At 45.7% G+C, this 27,044-nt stretch overlaps 1 protein-coding gene across 3 annotated transcripts in view; it reads right to left on the reverse strand.

The window, feature by feature from the left end:
• Positions 1–626: 626 nt before the first annotated feature.
• mtor (mechanistic target of rapamycin kinase) overlaps positions 627–27,044 on the reverse strand; it is a 65,167-nt gene continuing 38,749 nt past the window's right edge. For all 3 annotated transcript variants that reach the window (XM_078085399.1, XM_040192987.2, XM_078085397.1), the window contains exons 29-58: positions 26,041–26,116; positions 25,373–25,512; positions 23,283–23,383; positions 22,713–22,828; positions 20,612–20,689; positions 20,126–20,233; positions 17,291–17,416; positions 16,656–16,787; positions 13,852–13,967; positions 11,236–11,353; positions 10,786–10,974; positions 10,426–10,553; positions 10,180–10,276; positions 9,990–10,088; positions 9,767–9,889; positions 9,277–9,459; positions 8,482–8,616; positions 7,738–7,912; positions 6,364–6,499; positions 6,106–6,253; positions 4,183–4,305; positions 3,829–3,911; positions 3,669–3,741; positions 3,510–3,584; positions 3,118–3,253; positions 2,222–2,284; positions 2,049–2,129; positions 1,777–1,857; positions 1,301–1,406; positions 627–1,103 (exon numbers count right to left, since the gene is read on the reverse strand). In XM_078085399.1, the coding sequence (XP_077941525.1) occupies positions 1,088–1,103; positions 1,301–1,406; positions 1,777–1,857; positions 2,049–2,129; positions 2,222–2,284; positions 3,118–3,253; positions 3,510–3,584; positions 3,669–3,741; positions 3,829–3,911; positions 4,183–4,305; positions 6,106–6,253; positions 6,364–6,499; positions 7,738–7,912; positions 8,482–8,616; positions 9,277–9,459; positions 9,767–9,889; positions 9,990–10,088; positions 10,180–10,276; positions 10,426–10,553; positions 10,786–10,974; positions 11,236–11,353; positions 13,852–13,967; positions 16,656–16,787; positions 17,291–17,416; positions 20,126–20,233; positions 20,612–20,689; positions 22,713–22,828; positions 23,283–23,383; positions 25,373–25,512; positions 26,041–26,116 (3,361 nt within the window). In that variant the 3' untranslated portion in view covers positions 627–1,087. The remainder of the gene's footprint in view (positions 1,104–1,300; positions 1,407–1,776; positions 1,858–2,048; positions 2,130–2,221; positions 2,285–3,117; positions 3,254–3,509; positions 3,585–3,668; positions 3,742–3,828; positions 3,912–4,182; positions 4,306–6,105; positions 6,254–6,363; positions 6,500–7,737; positions 7,913–8,481; positions 8,617–9,276; positions 9,460–9,766; positions 9,890–9,989; positions 10,089–10,179; positions 10,277–10,425; positions 10,554–10,785; positions 10,975–11,235; positions 11,354–13,851; positions 13,968–16,655; positions 16,788–17,290; positions 17,417–20,125; positions 20,234–20,611; positions 20,690–22,712; positions 22,829–23,282; positions 23,384–25,372; positions 25,513–26,040; positions 26,117–27,044) is intronic.

Consider the following 27,044-nt stretch of genomic DNA (forward strand, 5'->3'; position numbering starts at 1 on the left):
CGGAGGTGGGTACGGCGGGGAAGAGATCAATGGGCGGCTTTTTGTTGATCCGTAATCCTTAACTATCTATAAGTAATTAACCTTCAGAGGAGAAAGCAGGGGAGAAATAAATGGAGCACCGAGCGGGGGAATAGCAATGAGCACAAGTAAAACAGCCGCTACTTTGCAGTGACCAGATAACAGCAAGAGGAGATGAATAGTTGTTTCCTCTGCTGGTTTTCTTTTGGTCGGGGACGCCGTCCTCTATGAATGGCAGCGTCTCCCTGTGGTCTTAAAGAGGAGGATGAATATAGAACGGGAACGAACAGCCTTATCTCGAATTGGAGGCAAATTAACAATAATCTAGAGTATTTTAATTATTTTCTTAATCTGGTGTTTAGGTGGGAATCTTGTCCGATCTCATCATTTCTGCACCCTCTCTCAAAATATTCCCCGAAAAGATGGAGAAGTGTCTACTTAGGAGTCAGAGTGCCCTCTGTGGGCACAGAAGAAAAACAAAGGGAGCGTGCCTTTGAATAGAGAAGGGATTCTTTTTTTATTCTTTCTTCCATTTTCACTTGCAGTAGGTGTGACGAACCAAAACAAACAACCCGTGGTGTGAAATGAACACAGTGCGGTCACAGTGGTATCTGTACAGGGTTTAATGGCACACATTACATTATGATCCTTGAAAATCAAACTTAATAAGAATGTTTAAGTTAGTTATTGAAATCGGTCACATTAATACACAATGATTCGACAGGCCGGGGGGGTTTTAATACAGCGTAAGACGTAAGAAATGTCATAACTTATTAAAACATGGCCACTGTGGACAGATTCAGCAATTAATCATGGTGCTCAGAGTGAGGGAAGTCATTTGAAGCGGTTTCAGTAGAATTATGATTATTAGGTCAAAAGTGAGCTTTTCTCTCATAACTTTAAAGAAGTAAGCTCAATAGCAGATGTCTCTCTCAAAGCCTACACCGTGTTGCTGAAGCACTTCTTGGTGATGAATATCTGAGTTGTGCACTTCTCAGTTTACCAGTGGCAAAAAAAAAAAAAAAGAAGGTCAAGTATAACTTTGTCTGCCGGATGCGGCTCTGGTTCTTCACCAAAATGGACACCTGGAGACAGAAAAGGTATTGATTCACATAGTCAGTGTTATTCTCCTTAATTTACTGCACATCAGAGATATACTAATGACGTCTAGCATGTACAAAACTACAGCATGATTAACAACAAGCAAATGAGTAAATAAATCACTATCATTCTGAGGTTGATTTCTGCTGCTCTACTTAAAATGGTGAGAATGGGAACTGACCATCCGATGTAGCACTGGCACAGGTTTTCGTGCGATGTGGCTTGCTTGATGAGGAGCTCCACTTGCGTTGGCACGTCCAGCGTCTCATCGTGGGAAAAGTCTCGACCTGCGGGGCACGAGCGCTCATCAGAACAGCCGACCTTTACCCGAAGGCTCGGATCGCTTCCGTTTCAAGGACTTCAATGGGTGTTGTTAGGACTGTCCACGTCCTTTCCTCTAAAAGACGATGGGCTGTCCCACGGTACCATAATAACGCCACTGAATGAGTCAGCGCGGCCTTTTCCTTTGCAGCGTTTCTGCTCTGAAGTGAACCACTTTATACATGAACTTATTCCACAAGAAACATTTTTACATTTTTTCACAACTACTTAATAATATTGATTTTGTTATTTCCCACTCGGGGCAAAAACTAAGCAAAAAATAAATAAATCACAAACCGAGACAAATAGCAGCCGGTTGAGTGCCGCAGAACTCACCTGTAAGTTTGTCTCTCACCCGGTTGATAATCTGAATGGCTTTCTTGTTGAGGGCCTCAGGTTGCACCAAGCCGTCCCCGACTAATAAAGAAAACACACAAACACCACGGCATCAACGGCGGCTCACAACAACCCGCGGATGCAACCGCTCGCTCCCTCGGCGCCGAGCCTCTCCGGACTTCCCGAGGATCTTTGCCGAGGAAAACAAAAGAAAAGAACAAAACAGGCTTCCACCAATAACCCAGTGGAGGACAGCCGGCCTGGCAACTCACTGAAGGAGTGGATGGACTCGGGCACCGTGCCGCCGGGTTTCTTGGGCGTCGTCTCTCCCAGGTCGATTCCCTCCAGGGCCTCTGCGGAGGACAGCGCGCAGTGGAAGGTTTACACAGGTCCTTTCAACAGTGCGAGGAAAACCCACGGCGGGCAGTTTGCGCTGCGGACTCACCCACTGACCCGGCGGTGTACGAGTCGGTCCGGGTGCGGGAGCGCTTGTTGCCTTTGGTGTTTGCTGTGGAAACAACAAGGCACGTGTGAGCGTGACTTTACTTTCCTTGCTTCTTTTTTCTTTTTAACTTGACAACGTGTGTTTTTCATCCATTTACTGAAAAACATTGATGCCGCCAAAAAAAAAAATGAAGACTAGATGGGTTTCGACGGTATAAAGTGTCCCCCATATTGCATTCATCATTATGTAATGTTCCCTGCAGCAGAAAGAAAACGTCCACCACACTTTACATTAATAAACGCCCTACTGGCGGTGGTGATGATTCAAAAAATGCTTTTGGGCTTTTAAGAGTTCAGAATCTCAAAAGAGACACCCGAAGGGCTCGTAACTAAATCGCACTCAAGCTCCTGTAGGCCGGACGCCACAAATAGCAAATAATTCAATTAAAATGTGTGATCTAAATAGTATGTTTAGAATGGATTTCATTAAGGATTCGTTTTTAATGATCCAAATAAATGCCTATATATTACATACGACGATACAGATGTATTCCTATAATACAAATCATACTTCTGTTCATTTAGAAACTGATGAATATTGCCAGTCTTCCAGATCATACACGGTTTGCCAAGATGTATTTATTCATTGTGTACACTTGAATTGAACTTCTCTCCCAAATACATTTTCTTTTTACTACTTAGTTTTGCTCTATCTTGTTAAAAGTAACCCTTCAAACTCTCAAGCTCCTCAGAGAAAAAGGAGTTTCTACTTTACGCTATCTGGCCTGTTCACATCTAGCTGCCTGTCGTCACATGACGTCGACGTGGTCTGTGTTCCTTTACTGGAGCCCCGACCGTGACGAATGTACTGTAGGTCAACAGCTGATGATCTCTTACTGTCCATGAGCCTCCAGTTGAGCAGCGGGTCGTAGACGAAAGCCTCCAGCACGGCCATGACGCTGTCCCGGTGCTCCCTCAGCACCTCCATCACCGTGTGGCAGGTGATCCGGTAGTTCCCGTCCAAGCCCGTCACCTGAAGCACAGTCAGACGCACACCGGCGGAAACACCGAGGTCAGTGAGGTCAGTGTACGTTCTGGTTAAGAGCAGAATCCAATGACTCTTGTAGGTATTTACATCATTTTTTTAATGGTTTGACTCACACGCACAGTGAGTCATGCACAATTGCAAAGCATTCATTCTCATTTAAAAGCTAAAAGACAGAAGACAGGATTCAGTCCTGTAAAGGAGTAAATGCTTATTTAAGCCAAAGAGCATGAGAGGTGCATACCTCCATGGCGTTGGTCAGCATCCTTGTCAGTCTGAACGGGATCTTTTCAGGGAACTTCTCTCTCGTCATGGCGACCTTTGGGAGGTTTTAACAGGGGTCGTCAGTCTCCGATAAAAACATTCATTTGAGCATAATGTGTTCAAAGAAACCTCCCCCCACCTCGAAACAATCTCCAAAGTCAATGTGGAGGATCTTGCCGCTTAAGCGGTCCAACATCAAGTTGGATGGATGCCTGGAGAATAGAAACATCTGCTTGTTAATATTTTATGATACGTGTCATTAAAATGAACAATGCGTTTCTTTGGCTGAGAAAACTGACCTGTCGCCCAGTCCGAGGATGTAGCCCACCATGGACATCACAGCCAGGGAGCGCGTGTAATTGGTCCTCCTGTCGAACCACACCTGGAGGAGAGATGACATCAGCATTATGACGTCGCTGTCAAGGGTGGAAAGTGAAATCCTTTGCAGGCCGCGTGATCTTTCCACACTCTCTCACAGGAACAATAGTTTTGAGAAACAGATTCAGTTTGAAGGCTTGTTTGTTGAGTGCAGCTTGAAAGAGGAGGATTCATACATCCGCCATCTTTCCTATAACTGAAAACTGTGCAACCTGACGTAAGGAAGGACGTAGAAAAAGACGGGGACTCTCCGCTGGGCCGTCGGGGCAGCTCACCTCGGAGCTCGGGCTCTTCAGCCACAAGAGCTTCGCCAGGTCGTCTCCGGCCGTGTTGTTGACGGCGTGCTCAAACACCTCCACCTTCTCCATCAGCGTCAGGTGGTCGTAGTCTGGGGCCATCTGGAGCAAACGAGTTCAAGATCCAATCAGTTGATAGAACTTGAAATTGTATTAATTCAAGTGAAAGATATATTGCCCCCGAATCCCACTCGTTAATGTATTTACAGCTGAGAGGTTGGCTTTTTAACTGAAGTAAAAACTGGTTTCAGGGGAATTGGGAACTATGGGGGAAGGCAGCTCCCGTTACGCTGAGGGTCCTAATTGCTCATAAAGAAAAAGTGACTTTTTATGTTTGCCCTGAAGGTGTTTATGACAGCAGAGTTCCCTGCAAACTGAAAACGGAATAATAGTTTATATTTAATGAGCTGTTAAGTTTTTAGGGTTGGAGGAGAAACACTGTGAAACTCCCAAAAACTACAATCTATCAATTTCTCACTCAAAAAAATGTGGTCACAGTTTTGAATATTGTTAGTAGTTTGGGTCACATTTTAGTCATTTGTTTTCTTTTCTTTCCCCAAGGTTTTAATGTGGTTTCAGTCAATAACTTGACTGCACTCATTAGATTTTTGTCTTAAGTCTTATGTCGAATGATTATATTGAATATTGATCTATAGTCAATCCAACCAAATTCCATAATTCTGTCCAACAACAAGATTTGATTTGATATTATCTGATTGAATGATTAGTCTTCGTGACTCGGGTCGTTGGGTTTGTAAAGGAGGATCGCACCCCGACCATATATTAGATATTACATTACATGTTGTATATCCTCCCGTTTTATTCCTTAGTGAAGAGCCTTGTTTTGTGATTAATAACAAAGCGAACATTGGACATCATGATGTCATCATCCTATTTTAAACCACTGACATTTCGGCTCCGCCCTCCTTCTTGCAGTAAATTCCAATGAACCATGTTTCTATAAAGCTTATTGCACCGCGGATGTCCGGGTCCTAACCTGCTCCGTCTCCTCTCCCGTATCTCATCACTCTCACTTCCTGTGGTGACATTTTGAAGAGGATTTTGTATATGCGTGTTCTCTATGCCTCATGGCAATTCATGACAGTCACGTCCTGTGAATGTGTTGTCATTAAAGAGTAATTGGTATTCATCTTCTTATCACTAAAAACAGACGCTTCCTCGGCTTCGATGAATCTGGTTTTAGTATCAATTGTGCACGCAAATGATGAATGAGACCACTGTTGGCACAAAACGGGGACCAACATGGAAGCACATAAGCCCATTAGACATTAAGCACAGTTAAGATCTGTCATGGGAATGGACTGTAATTGTTTCAAACATTTTAATACGGCTAGAACAGTTAACGCAAAGTGTGTTGCAATAATGTGAACCACCACACATGTAGGCAGGCCATTCATATTCAGTAAATATGCAGGAGGGCCGACAATGATTTTTGTCCAATATCTGCCCTGCAGTGGGCAATTTCCACCTGTTGTGTTGCATCTAGATTGTGAACAATAAATGTTGTGTTGGTTTGTCCGGATGTCCTTGCGCGCGGATAAAAAGGGAGTTAAAATGTGTCTGACAATAATATCTGGCAGCCCACATTTGTGATCAATTTCATTTCATAAAATTAAATAAAAAATAACATTTGTGGTCCGCATATATATATTCTTCATGTGAAAGAGGTTCATAATAGAGGTCGTTCATACATTTGTATGATTTAATTTGTGTTCATTCAACGAGACGGTAATGGAATGATGAACGACGTTACATCTCCTGGGGACAAATGGGCTGTAAATATGTAACAACAACAAGAACATTGGTATCGGCAATCGGCTACGATGTCCACTCAAGCGTCGGTGTCTGCTGGTGCGTGCGTACTAATGGATGCTTCCTCACCCGCAGCATGATGCGATGTTCAATGTTGAGCAAAATCTTTTTCTTCTCTCTGTAGTCTCTGATGAGTGCGTGCAGGGTGTCGCAGTGGGGCACCCAGCCTATCAGGCCCGAGTTGGTAGACAGGGGGATCACCGCGTAGCGCTGAATGCTGATGAACGCGACAAACAAACGCACGGTTCATTGTCAATACTCTGAGTACGTGAGACATTTGTGCGGTGCACTGCGGCTCACAGTCTTTGTCCGTGTGTGTGTGTCTACCTGAGGTTCTTGCGCAAGGACGCAGGGTCGTTGGCCAGCAGTGTGTTGACCAGGCCGAACAGCTGCATGACTCTCTCGTCCTGCCTCAGGTCCTCGTGGCCCTTCAACAGGAACATGAACTCGTGGCCATTGCTGCCTGCAGAGGGCGCCACACAACACAGCGTCGATGCACCGCTCTCGAAAGGGTTGAGGCATTACATGGGAAGGGTCATATGGTTGGATTAGCCGGCACTGGTCGTGCTCCCCTGCTGCATCTCCATTACACAATGCCGACGGGCCCTCAGCACGCGGCAATAAATTATTTTGTATGGAAGTTCTCGTGGCGCTCTGTGGACCAGGGACCAACTCAGGAGGAGTGGAAAATATGTATCTGTGCCATCAACTCAATCCTCTTCATCACAGTGAAGATTTCAGCAGGACAGTGAAGCAGGGATGATGTCACTTGTCCAACAGTGCTCACAGCAGAGCACGCAGCGAGGGACGTCACCAACACTGGGATCGTCAATGCACCTTTAATGACGTTAACCGACACTTCCGGTGGAACGACTTAGACAAAGTCTCTGCTTTATCCTCCGTCTGCTGCTAATGACAATCCCAGTGAGCAATCTATTGTGTGTCACTGGGGGGGCTGAGCGCCGACAGTAAATCCAAGCGGCCAGTAGCGTGTGACAGGTCTTAATCTGAAGTCGTGCTCCAGGGGTCAGTTGATTTATTGGCCGTCATCTTTTACAGAGTACGTTGTGTAACGCTGATGGAATAGGTCAGAGCGAGGTACCTTGTGCAGTAGAAAAGAGTGAAGTCGAGCGAATCCTTTGTGATTGATCATCTGAGGATTTGGCTTCCAGACAAGATGACTTTATTGTTTTAGCAGCTTAGAGTCTTATTTCATATCTCAGAGCAGAGCGTTAAATGTCACAAGTATTTATTTGATGTATTCAAATTCGTGGGCGTTGTTGGAAGGATAACTGACAAATCGATTTGACCTGCATTCACCGTTTTTCTCCGGAGAGGCACTGACATTACTGACATTACCTGCGACCGACGCTGACTTTCTGTCAATTGAGTTTTTCAAAAGTCGTTTGTGGTGATTAGGATTCATTTTGGTATTGAATAAATCACGGGTTTGATCTTGCTTCTGTTTGTAAAGAAGCTTTTTACTCTGGTATATTTATCCAATCACGGAATTTTGCCACAACTGATGAATTCTAAATAAACAGCTTTGGGGCTCTTTGGGTAAAGCCTAAATTAATATTGAATTTTCTCTGAATAGCCCACGTCTGCTGAAAGCCTCCGACTACAGACCTTCTTTAATCTATTTTCCTAATATAATGGGTTCAGAGCCACAAGGCCGTTGCAATTTCCGCCTGCTCTTACCCATGATGGTGAGTTTGCGTGGGCGCTGCTTGGAGGTGATGACCTGCAGGGAGGCGGCGATGGACTGGATGCGGATGATAGGCTGGTTGGGGTCATAGGTGCCTGGTACAGCCAGCTCCAGGTCCCGGCACATCAGCAGCTTTGGAGACACATACTGTAGCTCCAGGGAGGTCAGCTGTGGAGAAAGTTGATGAGGTGAAGATGTTAGCACGGAAAGAGGCAATTAGTTTGTTGTGTACTTACACATGCACTGGCCTGTATCCAAGTTGTGGTGTCATGTGCAAAAAGGTTGTTCATACAGATGATTAATAAATCCATCAGTAGCACTTCACTGTCCATGTAATCGTCAATAAATTCCCTCTGCTTGTCTGCCCTGCCTTCTATCTGTGACATAAACCGCATTCAATCCAATTGAGAGGCTTTTCTAGTTCAATGTGTGGTGACTGTGGATCTGCTGCATAGATGCCTCCTGCAGAGGGCTTATATCTTTGTTAATGCCCAGCGGGGGAATAAAATGCTCCCAGCATCTTATCACGTTGTTGTGTATTTCACAACGTCTCCATTTGCAATGTGAAGATGTCGTTCTTCAACGACGCAGTGAGGGCTGCGAGGATCTATTGGTTCAATTTCACCAGTGTAAACAGATTGTAAGCCCTCCCCCAAGACTCACGAGTCTTTACATCGATTAGAGTTATCCCAGAATGTGGGTTTATTAGAGTGCTGTGACTGCGTAGTTTCACTCGCCTGTTGCAGCTGTTTGGAGATGCGTCTGAACACGTGGTAGTAGAGGTCCCAGGCCTGCGTCAGGTCTTTGACGTTTCCAGAGCGCATGTACTTCCTGCACCAGTCCTGAGCCTCCATCAAGTCCCTGCCGTAAGCCTGCGGCATGAAGTGAGACAAACGCACTCTGTCCTTGACCAATGACTCATTCAATAAAACAGAAATTGGTTTGCCAAAAGACTATAAAACTGAATGTCACAGACTTAAACATCACTGTTCCAACTTGATTAATTCAGGCTTGCGGTAAGTATTTTGTTTTTAGCAGCGCACATCATCAAAAGGCGGCCTCAATGGGAAAACCCGTGATGAGAGCCGAGCGCCAGGGTCACTGCTATGACTTATGGCTGTGAAGTAAATAACGCACAAACTCAGTCATCGTGTGGCGATTACATAGAAATTGTTCATTTTACATTGCCTATAAAAACATTCATCCATTGTTTTACATTCTGAATTTACAGCGTGTTAATGAAGCATTTCTTCCAGTAATCAACAGGAAACTCTAATGCAAGAGTGAAAACAAACCGCAAACTGATGTAACCAAAGTTCATTCAGCTCACAGAGCATTATTTACTTTTTCCAACTCTCGGGAAATCCAGGGACTTAATCAAAAACGCAACATAATGCATTTCTTATACATGTCGTGAGAGGAGCCTATTTCAATTCGTAGCATAATTAATGAACACAACAAGCCTGTTGTGCAACTCTTAATCCACAAGTCACGTACAAAGGCGTGGCTTTTGGGTGTAAGTTGGCACACACCTGGTTGAAGGAGGTCTCTTTGAGGGTCTGTGGTCCCCTCTCCATCATGGCGTGTAGAGGCTCCAGCACTGCAAACATGCCCTTGACGTTGCGCTCACCGAAGTAAAGACGCGACGCCTCTTCAAGTCCTTCGTGCCACATCTCGTGCCACAAGATGGCCACGCGGATAAGCTCCTCACTCACCTGGATAAAGAAAGATGAATAAGGTCAGACCGATGCTGCCCCTTACAACTGAGAGGTGTAGGACATCAGGAAGTGCAGCTCTTCTAATGTAGATTGATGCCACGCAGGTTGTTATGGCCGCAAAGACTAAACTTGAATTCAAACACTGTAGGTGTCATTGATCCACAGTTACTATAAACAGCGATGAAGCAACTGACAACTTTTCTCTACAGGGACAAAACAGACGGACAGAAGTTTTACACAAAAGGATGAAGATGATTTTATTCATCCTTGATGAACAGAAATAATTATAAAACCATTTCTGTACCATGATGGCCTGCTGGACCAGAGCGTTGCAGTGTTCGCACATGTTCTTCAAGATCTTGTTAGCTGCGTTGTGGCGGGCCGTGGTGGTGGACTTGGAGGCCACCGTTAGTGGGTAGATCAAAGCCTGGAGGAGGGGGGGGGGGGGGGCACAGAGGACAATCCAACATTCACAGACAGCACTGCTTCAGGTTACCACAAAAGGTGTGCTCGTGGTTCAGACTTACCTGGGGATGATAGCGCCCAATGTCTGTCAGCAGCTGGTGGATGAGGCGACCCACCAGGGCTCGAGGAGTGTCAATTCGAGCGATGAGCTGAGGGATCACCTGCAAAGGCAGAGACGTAATGGATTCAAACCTCAGTGACCTGGCCTTCCGTGTGTGTGTGTGTGTGTGTGTGTGTGTGAGCATGTATTACCTGAAGCCAAGTGTCTATTTGAATGGTCTTGATTCCCTCCACCAGGGCTTCGTTTACTTCAGGCCAATGGCCGTAGTCAAACCACAGAGTCAGGACCCTGAACAGTACAAAAGGCAGTGCCTTGTTATTAGGATCATGGCAAGGGGGCAATCAAGATCAAACCACTAGAGGTCCTCATATCTCCACACAGCATCGGGGAACACGCGTGCTGTTCGTTTGGACTCATACCTCAGTCACTCAACCCACCTGAGTGTGTCCTGCAGGTTATTGCCTCTGGAGAGAGAAATGGAGCGGAAGAAACCTTGCACAGCAGGAACTGTGTAGAGGAGTAGTGTCTTCGAGAGGTCCTGAGGGGGGTCGGCAAACAGCAGATGCTTCGTGCAAAAAAAATAAGTTATTAATGAACACACACTGTTCTGGTGTTGAACATTTGTAGGGAAGGCGAGGTCGAGCAACAGATTTACAGAAACGTGATCTTGTGGGGGCTTTGTTGCAGGTTTAAAATCATGCTGTTTGCGTAGTCATTTCTACGTTGGTTGTACTTGTTCTGGCAGAGGAGAAGAGCACTGGATGACCCGTAGGGGGAGGCGAAGAGAAGACTCTCACCTCGTTGACCTTCTTCTGTCTGGGCGAGGGCACGGGGCTGTGGTCGGGGCTGTCCGCCTCGCTGTCGCTGTTGCTGGCTTCGCTGTTGGCGCTGGCGGCGCCGACGTGCCGCAGCTCGTCCCGTCCTTGGTTCTGATGCTTGTAGTGCAGCACCGCCTCGAAGTTCATCACCGCCCAGGCGTGCCAGGCCTGCGGACACGCGACACAAACCGAGTGAAACCGGATAAGAAGTGGTGAATGTTTGGGCATGATGTCATTTTACAGTTTACCGAGGAACAGATAGCTCCCCGGGGAGGGGGGGCTGTAATTAATTTAATGCAAACATATAAGCTGAAGGTGAGGATGGATGAAGAGAGGGTGTGTGGAGCACAGGCATGGACAAAAGGGAGGGTTGTTCCAAACCTCAGAGTAAAAAAAGTGAAAGGTCGGAGTTAAAAGGGAGAGGCTGACCTTGTACCAGTTGCGGTCGTGCTCGGTGGAATGGCTGTAATACTGCAGAACCTTGGGGATGGTGCTCTCGTTGATGCCCTGCAGACTGAGCTGCCACTCCCCCAGCTTCAAGAAACATCTGCAAAGACGAACGGGGTCAAACAGAAAGACAAGTTTGAGACATTTGGTCATTTAAAAGCCGGCTTTTTCACCAACATTTATCAAAGTGCACGCCAACAACAAAGTGGCGACAACATACGAGACGACGAAGAAATACAAGCAGGAATCGTCCGGGACGTTTACTCATCCCTCAGCCTTAGAAATGAGCTAAATACTGTGGTTTGCAGGCATTTATTCAAAGTATCACTACTGAAAGCAGAGGCGAGCTTATCTGCTGAAAGGTTCTGGGATCGCAGCCGGAGATTTCCAATTACCGAAAACAGTTTTTCCTTTAATTCAACCCGCCTGTGAGCTTAATGACATCCCTGAGGAGGGCTTCGGGCTCCATCAGTCACCCTCAAACACACATACTAACAGGCAAAAATAGTCAAACTAGCTTTTGACTTTTGACAACTACACACGTGTCAGCACGTCTGGGGAGCGCCCGTCCTCACGGACGTTACACAGGTGTTTTTTTCCCAACATGCATTCCTCAAACAGAGTCACGGTTTTTCATGATGCAAAAGTAAAAAAGGAAAAAAAGAGCATTCTACCTGTTGTGATTTATGAGATGGGCGCACGGACTGTTGTGTGTTTGTCTACAAGACCAGATGAGACTAGATGATGATTTACTGTAAACACGATAGGATTCTACCTCTCGGCACTTGTTTGGGGCTGTTCGACCGACAACAACAACTACTTCCACTATCAAACCTAAATGAGACGGGTTACGATACCCTCAAATATTTTCATGAGCCCACAACGGCAAACAAGCATGCAGACTTTGAAGTCATTCCCGGAAATTTTGTGTGGGGCAGAGGGGGCACACGAAACTTTCCATTCACTCCCGAAATCAGCGTCTGAGAACACATGGAAGCTATTTGAATGTCACGTTAAAGAAGAAAAAGAATCTGGTGTCGACAACAGCTTGAGACAAGACTCCGAACGGCTTCTCATCCCACGGCGTGGTTGGGCCATCATAGAGGAACGACCGCGCCGGGGCCGAGCAGCAAATACAGGACAACCCTTGAAGAAAATATGATGCAGTCTGCAAAGGACTTGAGACTGAGGCGGGGGTTCCAGTTCCAGCAGGACAATGACCCTAAACATACAGCCAGAGCTACAATCAAATGGGAAACAGTCTATTTGAATTTGAGTGTGCAACCGTACAAGACGGGAAAAGTCCAAGCAAGGAGAACACTTATGCAAGGCACTCGAAGTAGCTGTGTGGGGAAAACTGCCAAACAGGATGCCTTTATTGAGACGTTCAAAGACTGTTGCCGGCTTTGAAAGAGACTGCGGCACGCCAACCCACCAGCAAAAAGGTGCCTCGCCACATTGGGTCGTGCTCATGGGACAGAAGCAGAAAGCATGCGCAAGGTTGCTTTTTCCTCGACCTCGGCATGTGGCTTTGCGTTTTCTCCCTCGTGCTGGAGCGGGCGTTTAGAAGCTGGCACAGAGGCACATCTGAGATGTAATGCTGCAGAAAGCCATCTAAATGCAGGATGACATCACTTGGGGTGAATTGGACGTGCTGCACTGGTGATATGTGCTTCTGCTTGCTGTATCGTAATATAGAGATCATAGGTTTCCTTTACTGGCAGTTTTTCCACCTCCATTATACCAGAGAGGCGCCCCCTCCCTCCCCCCCTGCGCCTGATAAAATGCCTTTGACCACAAGGATATGCAGGTGGTACTCATTAGTCGTCTAATGTCAGAACTACGGTATTTAAAACTTAAAGATTTCTTTCTCCATAGCAGTCGACTGAATTAAGTACTCAATTCAGTTTTGTGAGTGAGCCTTTTAGATCACAGCTAATTACACCAGAACTGTTTTTGATCAAACGACAGCGGAAATGGTCTGGAACTTTGAGTCGTGTCTAAAAAAAGCCTTTGAGAAGGGGGCTTTGAGAAATAGAAATTCAGCCCATTTTTCAAGTCTAATCTAAATAATTTACTCTTTGTTTATTACCTAAGAATAAGGGAAAATAATAAATAGGAGTAATAGGAGAAGAAGGATGTTTAGCTTTGATACAAACGGTTTCCACAAGAGGAACAAGTGCACCACTGATCCATGTTCAAAAACACAAAGTACAAATATTGTGTTTAAACGTATAAATTAAAACTCGGTTCAACATGAATGCTTTTAGTCAGATTTAGAAAACAGGCTGGAAGGGGAACTTGAGCCTCTTGTGGCCAGAATTAGTATTACAACTACACAAACCATTAAAAGAAACGCAATGAAAAAGAAAGTTACCTGTAAAAGCTTTTACCGCCCACATAAAAAAATCTATATTTTTCCCCACTTGCCTCTCAGAACTTCCACACATCGCCTTTTTCGGCAGTTTGATTTGTCATACAAAAGTAAAGCACAGGTGTTACTAACAGCATTAACAATGGCGCCCGTACTTCTCCTACTGTGACCCGTGAAAAGGGCTCATTTGGTGCTGCTCCTGTGCTTTCAGAAAAAGGACACACCTGGCCATCAGTTTGTGGAGCTCCTGCTTGTGCTGCTGGTCCTCGGCGGCGATTGCATGCTGGGCTTGCTGTTGCATCCCTTGCACAAAGTGCTGCATGTGCTGGAAGGCATCGATCTGGAAGAACACAGAAGAAAAGGCAGGAGTCACTGGGAGAAACACGCTCGTCCGTGGGGTTTCGGCTTGTGACAAACAGTGAACAGACGGCGCTAAATAATGAGGACACGAAGGCGTCATACTCGATATCCGTCTGTCCTTCCTGCCAGGAGAGACGCGACTATGTGCCATTTTATAGCAGTCATCTTACTGCTCCCACAGAGACGACGGGCTGACAACAATAAGCATTCTGTTCTCAGTGAAGATCCTCTGCTGCCACGGTTCTTTGTTACTTGCACGTGTCGTACACTCAGGACGACTGTGACAGTGTCGTCTGATCTGAGCAAAGTAGAGGCAGCCGTGCGGGGCGGCGTCCACAATGGAGAAAATGAACAAAGTAGATACAGTGAGAGAGAGAGAGACCAGATCCAGGTGGCATTTTTGTTGTGGCCAGCATGATGTTTCAGGAAAATTCAACGCGGTCAAAGTCAGAGAAATTAAGCTGAAAAATTCAATTGTTATAGAGCTGAAGAAAATAATGCATTTGATTTGTCTTGCTTTTGTTTCTAAACCATGGCCCGTGATAAATTACCCACTTTAGCATCTTGTCACTCAGGAGCACCCCGGCATGCGTCCAGCGTGTGTGTGTGTGTGTGTGTGTGTGTGCGCGCTTTAATATACTCCAATTTGTCTGGTGAGCAGAGCAGCTGGCCCGAGCAGCAGCAACGCTTATGCTCACACTTACCTAAGTCCCCTAATGAGACCTGCGCTCCGGAGCCACAAACACTATTCAACACCTGGCAATAAATACCCGTGTGTGCGGCGGGTGCATATACGGTCTGTGAGTGTGTGTTTTGTGTGTGCGTTAAATGACAGGTCAATGCCAGGCCGCTCTGCTGACATGCGGACCAGCAGATGATCACTGGGTCACTGCTGGTAGGTGGAAGCTTGGCGGGTGTTCTCGTGCCACAGAAATCACAACTCGCTCAGAACAAACATTTACATTTAATATTAGCAATACTGTCAAGTGAGGATTACCTCATACCCTGTTGCCATGGATACGAATATAAAAATATTGTCTAGTGTAATGGTTGAGTTGGTCATCAGCCGAGGCTTTTGAAAAGGGAAGATTAAAACCAGACTTTTTGGAAGTTGGGTTTTAAAAAATGAATGAAAATCTAACCAAACTCCACACTTTTAGTTTGGTTATACTATTGAACACCATCTGTTTGGGGCTGTGATTTTCTCAAATTCTGTAACTTTGTCGGATCTGTCAAATCAGAAGAACTCTTATGACGCAAACCTCACTCATTGCAATACAACATTCTAAAAAGAGAATCGTCTACCAGGGTGGAAATCTTCTAAAGGCTAAACCTAAAAGAGTATTGATTGTGCAGCATCATACGAGTTTCACCGCATTATTCATATGTTTACAGCAACAATTCCTTCCAAAAAGGTTTGCTACAATTACTGTTATTCCTGGAATTATTAAAACAAGATAGAGGTGTACAGTGTGTTTCTCTGGCATTATGATTTTATCCCTAATAACGGAGGATATGAGGTGGTTGTACGAGAGCCGTCCCCAGCTTTGTTTCCAGCGTTTACTAATTTGCAGAAACCATACGTGCAGGTGGTGAAAATGTGTCAGGAGAATTGTGGGACGGTCACCGCGGTTACTCCTCTGCTCCAGTGAGCTCTGATACTCACATCGGAAAGCTGTTCTCTGTGTGCAGTGTGCCGTGTCCGTCGCATCTGTGCACTGCAGCGATTTCACTCACAAAAGACTGGAGGAAATCATACTTGGCATGCGCAGTATTAGAAGGTAATTAAAAACTATTGATGCTCTGCCCTTTAATACTAGTTGACGTTATCTTAAAGATGATGATGATGCTTCAAAGCTGACTGCTGGTATTGGTTGTTTGGCCCTCTCCTCCTTCTCTTTCATTCAAGTGTTGGAGTAGCTTATATCTTTTACACCTGAAATGTGCAGATGGAATACTTAGTCCACGAGCGCAGATAACACAACTGTGTTGAAGAGGAACCATTGGACTGTACTTTATTGATCTTTTCTAGTCTTTTCTCGCATCAAGCTAAAGAGAACCAGGTACATTAAATACAGCACAGGTCTGAAGTTTGGACTTTCTTGTTTGAATGGGATAATCTGTCCAAACTGGTACTGTACTGCATATAATAATAGTTCAACAGGAATCTTGTATTTTAAGCTTGGCCATTTTTTATTTAATCATATAACGTCGATCCTGGTGGGACGGATTCAATAAGCGTAACAAACTACTGGGCTGCTTGCAGTTTTCAGTTCATAGATGTGGGCTTAATGTTTCTCAGACTGCTTCACTCTCAACGTTAAATTAATTACCTGTTTATATAACTAACGTCCAGTGAGTTAAACATTTGAAACTTTAAATTGTTGCCTGGTGTGGCACTAAAACGTCAGTACTCTAGAGGCCAACAAGTTGCCTTTGATGTTTTTTCTCAAGAATGACAGAAACACATAAAAAAAAGTGACGGAATGATGTAAATATTTGTCAAATATGAGCATGATGTTAATACTGAGTATACGGTCTAATATATACTGATGCACAACCACAATATTTGAATATTCTGAACAGGATTCCAATAAATAATTAAAGTATAGGCAGTAAACCGAAATGTACAACATTTGGATTATCAATCAGGTGTGTTTGCTCCTACCTTGCGGGCACTCTTCCACATGTACTTCATGTAAGCGTAGGTGACGTGCGGGTGGGCCGTGGGCAGCGGGTGATCAAGTTGCTTGGAGGGGTCGACGCCCAGCAGGAGCACCAGGGTCTTATGGGCCAGTGCCTGGCGGGATGAGGAGGGAGCAAATTAAAGGTTTATAGTTTGACAAGAAACCCAGGAGGCTGTGGGGGGGCCCCAAAATAATAAGCGCTTGATTTACTTCTTCCATAATAATATTTGATTAGGTTTGTTTTCTAAAAGAGAACAAATGAAGTCAGAGCATGAGTAAGTGCTAAAGATGGAAACGGTAAATGTCATTTTTTCCAGCCCCTTGTATCACCTTTCCTGCTACATTTGACATTCGCTGCGCGTGTGCTTAAATACGAAGGGAGAGGAAAATTGGCCGCTTGTCTGCCATCCCTTGCAATCAATTAGAACAACAGTGAGGTGAAGGATGGAAAATTGAGCTACTTCAATTTTGCAGATATGCAAGCTCAGGTTTCTGAACAGCGCGATTGAGAGCGATGCGTTACGTTTGTCTGGGTCAACTTTAAACAGGTTGACATGAAGTTCAATTCCACGGCTATGTTAACGTCTACACATTATGCATGATCAGATGCACTGACCAGGCGTCCGCTCCTGCCGCAGAGGCTGGCGTACTTCAACCAGGTCCTCATGTCCTCGTGGGGGCTGATGACGAGCGATCTGACCATCAGGATCCTCTGCCAGTCCTCAACGATGCGCTGACAACCCTGGAGGAAAACACATAAAGATCACAAAGGGCCGGACGGTTGGATGCATTACCCTTTTGTTACTCCCCTCAAAAGGGAGCAAACCCACTCGTTAAAACTCAGGAGAATGCACACATGTGGGAGACGGCTGAAGCCCAGGGGGCCGCTAACACAACCAACGCTCCCGGTCTTAAACATGCCCACACGCGAATATGAGTTCACACGGCCCAAAATATGGAATCCACAATTGGATGTCTGTATTCATAAGTGCCATTAGCCAACTTTCACCTCTGAATATTCCCTAAACCCCGTCCCCATTCGTCATTGTGATTTAACGCGGTGCTGCAGGCAGGCGACAGCTCCGACGAGAAAAAGCATGCCCTGTATAATCCGCTCCGTATGATGGGAATTTAAGACCAAGGGGCTGGACAAACCAATGACAAACATTTCAGGACAAAATGGCCGATGTTACTTGATTGCATTTGCAGCCACTGCTTCAAGTGACTGTCAATGGCTGTTGCATAGCAACGAGCAGCAAACCAGGTATTTACGTCAGTGCTGATGTCTTTTTAACCAACAACACAGCTAGTTTTAAAGACAACACACGCTTTCTTCAGTGATTAAGTTTAGTCTGGGTTTACCAGCATGAGATTACTGACTTTATTCTGCTGAGAACCTCTTTAAAAGGTATCAGACTCTCCAGTTCAAACAACCTGATTGAATAGAACCGTTGAAAGCATTGAATGTGTCATTGTTCGTGTAAAGCAATAAGAAAACACGTTGTTGGTGACATTACGGAGGAGGATGGGGTCATGGGAGTCACAACCACTACCATTGTCAGATTGTCATATTTACTGAGCACTTTTGTCTAATAAGTTATCCGCAGAAAACAAACACTGAACAAAGCTTCATATTAAAAATCTGTGTTTTGGTGGCGAAGGGACTCAGCTTGTTTCTCTAACAAATGTCAGATCCAGACTTATGATGACAAAACGTCAAAAATAATCTCTAAATATACAGTTAAAGATAAAAGATATGTATTTGTGAGAAAGAATGTATTTTTCTTGTTTATTTGTAAAAATAAACTTTATGTACAGTTTGTGGGGAGCAAAGTATAAACCAGAGTCAAATTCCAAGCATGCGTAAGACAATAAAAGCTGTTTCTGATTCTGAAACGGGCCGATTCGTTGTTTGAAATCAATCATTTCCTCAAGGTTTGAAATATTCTCGGAAAATAAACATGTACAACTCAACAAAATAAATGACATAGTTCTAGCCTTTTTTTAGACATGTTGACGTGGAATTGTTACACATTATACTCCTTGTTATATTTTTTTTTTTCGAAAATATGTGCAGACCAAAGAGTCCAAAACTCCAACAGGCCCATGTGAGGATAGAAGGTCAAGAACAGACTGACTCATTCACCCAGTGGGATATTCTTCTATAGAAAGAAGAATCCCCAAACGCTCAGGTGACCTTATGGGCTTTTCTGTTTGCTGAAGAGGACCCCTCTGAAATACGCCCCCCCCCCCTCCCCCGAACCAAGCTGCGTCTGGAAAAGGTTGAGATGTTCAAGAGTATCTTCTGTTTACTGCCCAGGGTTTGAGTGAGCGTGTAAAGGTTTCCATTCAATGGCCGAGCTCATTACCTAGAAGCTTTGGAAATGCCAAAGGGAAATTAGCATGAGTTAGGTGCATTTCTAACAGCTGGGCAGGAAAAGACAAATATAATCGCCCTGAGCTGCAACTAGGATGAAGGATGACGCAGCTTTTGGCATTTTAAGAGATGTCAGTAACATCTGAGCAGGATATGAAGGACAGGAATGCCAACAGGCAGAGCGAGTAAGCAGCAGTATAAACATTAGGTATCGGGAGTAGTGCATCGCAGGCCAATGGCTCCTCAGTTATTCTGCCTGACTTTAAATTCTTCCCTCACGTCGAAGGCAGAGTCCTTTTCAAACGATAACATCTTGATTCGGCTGTAAGAGGGCCAAAATGGAAACGATGAAATTGAACCGTATCATCTTAGATCGGACGGCATTCGTCTCAACTGCCGGAGACTTGGCGGGCGGCGCAATTTCCCTCAAACGCTCGCGGATTGGGGTTTCGTCCACACGTCCTGTTGTCTCATTTAACAACATATACAACATTGTAATTCACAATTAGGTTGATAACACCAGTAATCACAATCACTCCTGGGAAGTAGGAAGTTTGGATGGGGTCACAAAGAAAAGACAATCGGAATATTCCTTTAGGGGTGACTTCATGGGGGATTTCAGTTATAATTAAGCTTGATTTACAAGCACATTAACTGTATGAATAAGGGAGGGCAAATACTAAAATCAACACAGCACAAGATGCCCTCAAATGCTCTCGTGATGACAAATATTGAGGCAGCAGGAAGGTCGGGACTGAACTTCTGCAGACAAATAGACTCATGTGGAGAGATTGTAGCGGCATGTGGATCATACCTTTGACTTGGTAAGCATCTGAAGTTCAGCTCAGTAAATAACAATTACATGAGCCCAAATAAAAAACAAACCAATGTATGCATGAATGTGTGAATCCGTACTGAGGTGTTTGTGTGTGTATGTATGCCGTCTGTCTTGTGATGTTTCCCATTAATAACAGTAGTTTGTGAGCCTGTGTGTGTGTGTGTGTGTGTGTGTGTGTGTGTGTGTGTGTGTGTGTGTGTGTGTGCGCGCAGCAGTTTATCATGCGCAGCAGTTACCTGAAGCCTCTCCCACCACGTCTCCCTAATGATGTCCCTCCTCTCTGGCACCAGCTTATACTGGATCACCTCCTCCAGCTCCGACAGCATCTGGCAAGACACCATGGCCTGGGAACCAGAATACACACACGCAGTCCTTCTTATGCACACATGAATTAATATTGTCATGAAAGCTTCCTTCTGTGCAATTTACATAAAAGGATCATGAAAACTTGTAATTGATCCCCCCCCAAAAATGAAATGCATTCAACAAAATGCAGGAACATCATCGCTTTGATAATACCACATGTAGAGATTACAAATATGGGATGTGGATCAGTGGATAAACTGCAGAAAAGCATGCTTTTGACTTATAAAGAAGCTAGAGAGCCTTAAAGCGTCTTAAAGAAAACCGTGATGCCGTGGCATAATCCCACTGCACATGAATGCTGTGCACAATGTGGGCGACTCAAGCCAAGCGCTGAATACTTTGGCGGGCTCACTTACCCCGTAAGCTCGACTGTAGCTCTCTCCGGCCATGGCGGTCAGCTCGGCATCCAGGAGGTCTCTTGCTTTGTCAATACACTACAGGAAAAAACAAAAAGACATCTGCAGCAATTGTCCACGAGCGTCTCAAGTTGCAAGAAATACAGTTTAAATCCACGACCACACTGAACCCTCAGTAAGCTAACAAATAGCAGTTTGGCTAGCATGACCCCACACGTACCCTGACACAATGTCACAGCGTCTTGCATCAGGACCAGACGGGACCGGGCCGAACACCAGGAAATAAAAACACCTTGTACAGAGTGTACAAAGGCCTGTTGTTGCTCGCTGCTCACACCCTTCTTACTTAGGTTGAGCCAACGGTGACACATTAGCACGACGAGGACTCGAACGCCAGCTTGTTTAGCAAAATTTCCGGAGAGGGAAATCAACTGTTGAAATGAACCTGTTCACGGTGTGAAAGCTAGCCAGGTTTGAGAGAGGCTCAAACTCTAGTGTGCTGCAGACATTCCATCAGCGGGGGAGAGCGCTGAGCCGAGAGAAAGACCCGAACCAGAGCAATAAAGAGGATAAACAAGGACACACAGGTACTGTGGATGAAAACGGGCCGCTCTCTAGGGGTTCCACAGCCGATGTTTTTGGGAACTGTTATTAGTGGGAAGATAAAATGCGGGAGGTTGACCGAGGAAGCTCTCTGAGGACTGAGCACACAGCTGTTTCAGACCAACCACCAGCAATTATTTCCTTTTTTGTGGGGAGGGAAAGGAGGAATGGCGTGCCTAAACACCTCTGCAGGCATGCACAACAAGAGGACGGGCTGTGGGGGGGGGGGGGGGGGGGGCGACGAGGTGACAATGAGGCTGCTTCTTTACAGCCTCCCCTCACTTATGGTCCTGTTTACTCCTGAATTACTGCAGTGGAGCCTCATTGGAAATGTGCAGTCCAGACGACTCCTGATAAATGCAGCGTCTGGCAGCACAAACAAAGCGTGACCCACTCTCCCATTCTCACACGTAAAGGTCCATCTTTCTTACTTCCGTAGGTGCGGTGAGATTACACGAAGGCCTCTATGGGAACGGTTGGAGCCAAAACTACTTGCTGGAGGAAACTTGTGAAAACCATGAGACAATTTGCTAATGAAACGCACACTGGATGCAACACGAATCTTGGCACAGATTGGGGAGCATGACTGCCATGTCTACACATCATCGCTGGAACAGATTTATAAAGCAAAGCGAGATCAGCGCTTTCGCAAAGAGGCGCAGGGCGACTTCGCCGGGCTACAAGTCTGGTTGTTGGGGGGGTACGGCGAGAGGAAAAGGAACAGCCCTGTGGAATCAAAAGGACATTAGTGCGAGGATTACAAACCACATCCGGAGGACTAGACTGAGCTTATGTTGACATTCAAGCTTTCGCCCTCGCTCCATCTGCTTCTAATTCATCTTCACTCACTGTGAGCGGCCCTGTTGTTGCCAAGAGTCAGAAGTGTGCTTTCCCCTGTTCAGCTGATGTGGAATCCTACGGGCCACACCTGGATCTAATCCCCAAATTGGAGCAGGAAGGGCGGCTGTTGAGGGAGGAGGGGGCACAGAGAGCAGGTCTCCCGGGCTTTGTGGTGAAAAGGGGACGGAGAGGATGTGAATGTGGAGGAGCAGGTGTCAAACGGTTTGTTCGCTAAGACGTGCCGGCATCCATCCCTGGGGAACGTGAGCTCATCGAACATCCCAACCTTCTTCAAAAGAAGAAAACAGCAGCCGGACCCTTTTGACAGGCTGATAACGCTTTGTATTTGGTTGAGGCCGAGGTTATTTTTACACCAAGGTGTAAAAAATAACGAAAAAAACAAATTTAATGAAAGCCCCGAGATGATGTGGGAATTTGATCCTGTCTGAAATAACCGTAAAGCCAGTTTTATGTTTCTTTACAGCTCTGGTCTCCAATGATTTTTAACTTTTCATGGCTCACTAATGAAAATCCCAGACAGCAGACTCCCACGTGGGCCGTCTCCATGAGATGTTTTCTAGAAATATAGACTTTTAATGTGCATCAAATTGGAGGGGTGAATCCATTGGGTGTATTTGTGAGTGGTGCTGTAACCAACCTGCTGGGCCAATGAGAAGAGGTCCTGATGCAGCGCTAGCACCGCTCTGTAAAAAGCGCCATCGTGCGTGTCTCTCGGGATCATACACGTGTACTCCTCCATGCTGTCCCAGTGTCCTGCACAGACAAAAGTCATGTTGCCGAAAAGCTCCAAACAGACTCAAGCAGGGAGTTTCTAATTAAGTAAACGACAAGAAAATAACGTGGCTGCATTGAGCCCCAACTGGCAGGTTGAAGATTGGCACATCGCCACCTCGGCTCGCTGGAATATAAACGATTTCAATCTCAACATTTTGCTTCCCAGCAACAAAAAAAAAAGAGCTCAGTCTTCAAAGGCACAGATTGGGTTTTGTCTCGAGGTTTACGATTGATTTAAGAAAAGCCGGAGCCAGACCACAGACCTCCGAGCGAGTTTCTGCACCATTGCACGTTATGATATGTTATGATATATATATGTTACGTTATGACTGGATACCATTCCCATCCGGGTTATCTGAGGGGTAATCGGCCAGAGCCGTTCCTGTTTTTCTTCCAAGTAGTTTACATTGTAAGTTCATATGTGACAGGTTACCTAGACCCCATGCGGCGGCAGCAGCCATACGAGCCATCTTGGCCTGGGTTTCCTCGCTCACCAGCGTCCATTCCTCGCAGCACTGCTGGTGCAATTGCCCCCTGAAAAATATTAAGCGCAAGCTTAATGAGGTTCCGTTGCAAAAACTCAGTCATTTGAAACACACAGCGATGCTATAATTTACTGGTCATATCTTAATCCTAAGAAAAAGAGGGCTTATAAAGTTCCATGTCGTGACAATTTATACATGCATGAGCAGGAGATACAGATTTTCTTTTACGTCTGCAATGAATTGAGCCTTTGTTCTTAAAGATGAACATCTTAAAATCAGTGTTGCGTCCCAGCAAACAGATGGCCGTTCCAGTCGGGGTCACATGCATCCAACCACGACCAATTCCTCATTAACAACAAACAGTGCGGCATTGTCCAGGAGATCAGGCCCGCCGCGTGTCTATCACAGGCAGGATGCTGGAGCGGGCTTAGAGGAGGGAGAAAGAAAGAGGAGAGAGGCCGGTTTGAGGAGGGTGAGTGAGGCGAAGCCGTTCTCCAGCTGCCTGGCTATCGTGTGACACGAAAAGCACAGAGAGCTGCGGCGCGCTGGCCGTACGTTTGTCTACGGCGAACGAACAGAGAGTCCAGCGGAAGGAAGAGCCTGAGTTTTCATTTCCCTCGGCGGACCGTTATTCACGTCTCTGGAATTTAATTTCAGAGGTTGCCAGCCTCAAACCTAAAAGGTGATTTTGATTTAGCTACCATTTAATGCCCATTTACTAGTTGCCATTGGTCCACCTGGTCTGACCTCTTCTCAGGACTCTCCCCCGCCCTTTTGTAGGTCTCCTTGTCCCTGCCTCGACAGGGTAAACGTCCTGTTTTCATGGCACGAGTTAACAATGACTCAGCTCCTTAAAGAGTTCCAGTAAGCCGTGACAGTGAGCCAGCATGAACCATACCTGCACCGGGGAACAGGCTCACCTAAATGGAATGGTTGTCATTAGCAGGTCATTGTTGGCCATGTTACATAACGCGTAGAATATCTCCAGAGAAACCCTTTAAGTAACATACAAGCGTCATCGGAAAAGTGAACACAACTCGTGCTGACCGACTGCTTGGACTGTATATAGGGTTGTCAAAAGGTGGCTTCAACAGACAAACAGGCGTCCAAAAATATTTGCACGAGTTTGAGGGCCAATTAGCAGCATTTTGTCAGATATTAAACAGCTCGTGAGGATTAACAGAACAGAAGAGCCAAGAACCAAAAATACATACGATAAATGATTGGACATTATGGGCTTAGGGAGGCTTCAAAGCTGCCTAATACTTAACTAATGTTTGACTTCAACTGCCAAAAACATTAAAATACTTTTAAAATCCCTCTCGCCGATTTAGGATTATCACAGAGAGCACTTGCACTGTATCCTCTTCCCTTAAGAGGGAACCATGTGTTCTCTTGAGTCTGATCTCCTCTGACTAAATGACCCGGTCAACTGCTACTTCGTCCTCCCGCCTCACCCCATCCACACACACACAGAGGCTCTGTTCAGCTGAATCATCGTCTTGTAAAATGACTGAATCATATTCTTGTGAAATGCCTCATAGTGTGTACAACAATGGCCCATAGAGGCAGGTTATATAAGCAAATTAACATCTGCCTAACATCACGGGCTTGGCGACAATCCACATATTTGGATCCCCTCGGTCATCTTGTGACTTTCTTTTTCCTTTAAAAAATTGCCGCTTGAAGGTGGGCGGCCGTTATAAAATTGAGCCTCAGCTGTGGGCCGGTTCCCGTTGCAGGCCTGTTCATGCATTTCCCGGTAAAATGCCTTTCCCGCTCTATTTTCGAGCACATCAAAGGCCACAATGTCAGCCAGGGATTAAGCTGCCAACGAAGAGCTTACAGCAAGTACGCTACCTCTGATACCGTTTTCGTTTAATGGGAGCCGAGGTTGAAAACGAAAGAACTCACAGCAGCTTGATTTAGAAAATTAACTTGTGGTAATTTGAATCCGGTCATTAGCAAACATACAGCTGACTGTGTTTATAGAGACAGGTGCGTGTCAACGAATGTGAGAATGTGAGTCCCTACATACCATTCTCCCAGCGCCTCTAAGCAGCGCATTCTGCCCAGGATGAGCTCTGGATCCTCTTTGTTCATGTCAATCTTCTTGTCATAAGCGACCAGTGCATCCTCCCAATCGTGTAGCTTCTCATACCAGGTAGCTTGGATTTCCTAGTAGATCAAAACAAAAAGGAGATGCATTATGCATGTTTGTGATCCAGAACCTTTGACCGTGCTATAGGATTGTGGGTTCAGCAAAGGGTTTCACAGCGACCCTCCTCGTCCGTTCACAGTCTGGCACAGTCATCCAGACTTTCATTGAAATATTGCATTACGGTTTAGAGATTCACAGTGTGACCAATGGGACCTGAAGCTGTTGGTAGCAGCAGATGGTGTTTGCACATGCTGCACATTAAGAACAGGGTATACTGGGGGCATGCGTCTCCAATGGCCCTCATCCCCATGTGTGTATTTGGGAAAGGATATCCAAGAGCATGTGTACAAGAGTAAAACATAATACAAACTAGTATGGACATATTTCATAGTCTGAAAATGCACAAGAAAATGCAAAAATCAGACCGTGCCAATGTAACGGTATGATTAAAATGAAAAAAAAAAGGCTGGATATCTTTGTCAAAGTGTATGAATCCAAGCGTAGTTTTTATATTGGAGGCAAAAACCTGAAATAAAACCACTCACCAGTTCACCAAAATGCTTCATGGCATACTCCAGAACCCCAGATGCTGCTTCTGGCTGCTGCAGCTTATTGTTGATGCTGCAAGACGTGACAAAAGCAAAGACAAGGAAAATAAACACCTGCACATGGGGGCGTCTCCGGTTGAATAGGTGCATAGGCGCAGGTGCCATTGTACAGAATGATTTCCAGGATCTCCACATCGTTGTGAGTGATCACACAGGTGGGTAATCAAGTAGGCGTCACACGTCTAACTGTGCAGACATCCTCAACGGCCCAGTGCGTGATGTACTGCCGTGCACTGAACTCTGCGTCGCCGCCTCCCCCGCCAACCACTAGGACTGCGTGGTGCGGACACAGGTCTGTGATCCTTCACCGGCGTCCCGCCCACAAACACCGCCAACGGGGATTAGCAGAAAGCAACACAAAGCCACCGGAGCCACCACACTGAACGCTGGGTTTCCCCGGGGGAGAGAGGGAGGTGTGTCTCTGAACAGTCGGTCTGCCTTCGAGAAAAGTAATTAATTTTTTTTGCTGTGTGGAATAAATGTTTCCCCTTTTCACCAAGGTGTTTATTGTGAAAACAAAAATGCGCCTTTTGACATGCGTCGAGCTCGTTCGACAAATGATGTGTTATCTGTCGCACGCACACTCACCCGCAGCGCCACCGCATCTGGAAACACTCGCAGGAGCCGCGAGTCTATTATATTTCCTTAACTGCAAAACCCCTGTGCGGCCACGGCCAATACATCTGTAAAATGTAGCGCTTGAAGGGGACTGGTATGCGGTGGAGTTCGTGAGGACGGTGGGGGAAAGTAGATGAAGGAGACTTGAGAATGCTTGTCAGGAACCTGGTCCCACGTAGGGACAGAGGCCGAGGAAGGCGATGACACGGCGCAGCCAGTTGTCTCGCCATCTTATGCATAGTTGGAAAACAAAGACAATGTGAGCACAGGACGGCTCGCTGACTTCAGCTGTTGGTCATGTGCCAATATACGTGCCGGGAAAG

The sequence above is a fragment of the Gasterosteus aculeatus genome, chromosome 2 (assembly GCF_964276395.1).
Source record: "Gasterosteus aculeatus chromosome 2, fGasAcu3.hap1.1, whole genome shotgun sequence".
NCBI classification, from domain to species: Eukaryota; Metazoa; Chordata; class Actinopteri; order Perciformes; family Gasterosteidae; genus Gasterosteus; species Gasterosteus aculeatus.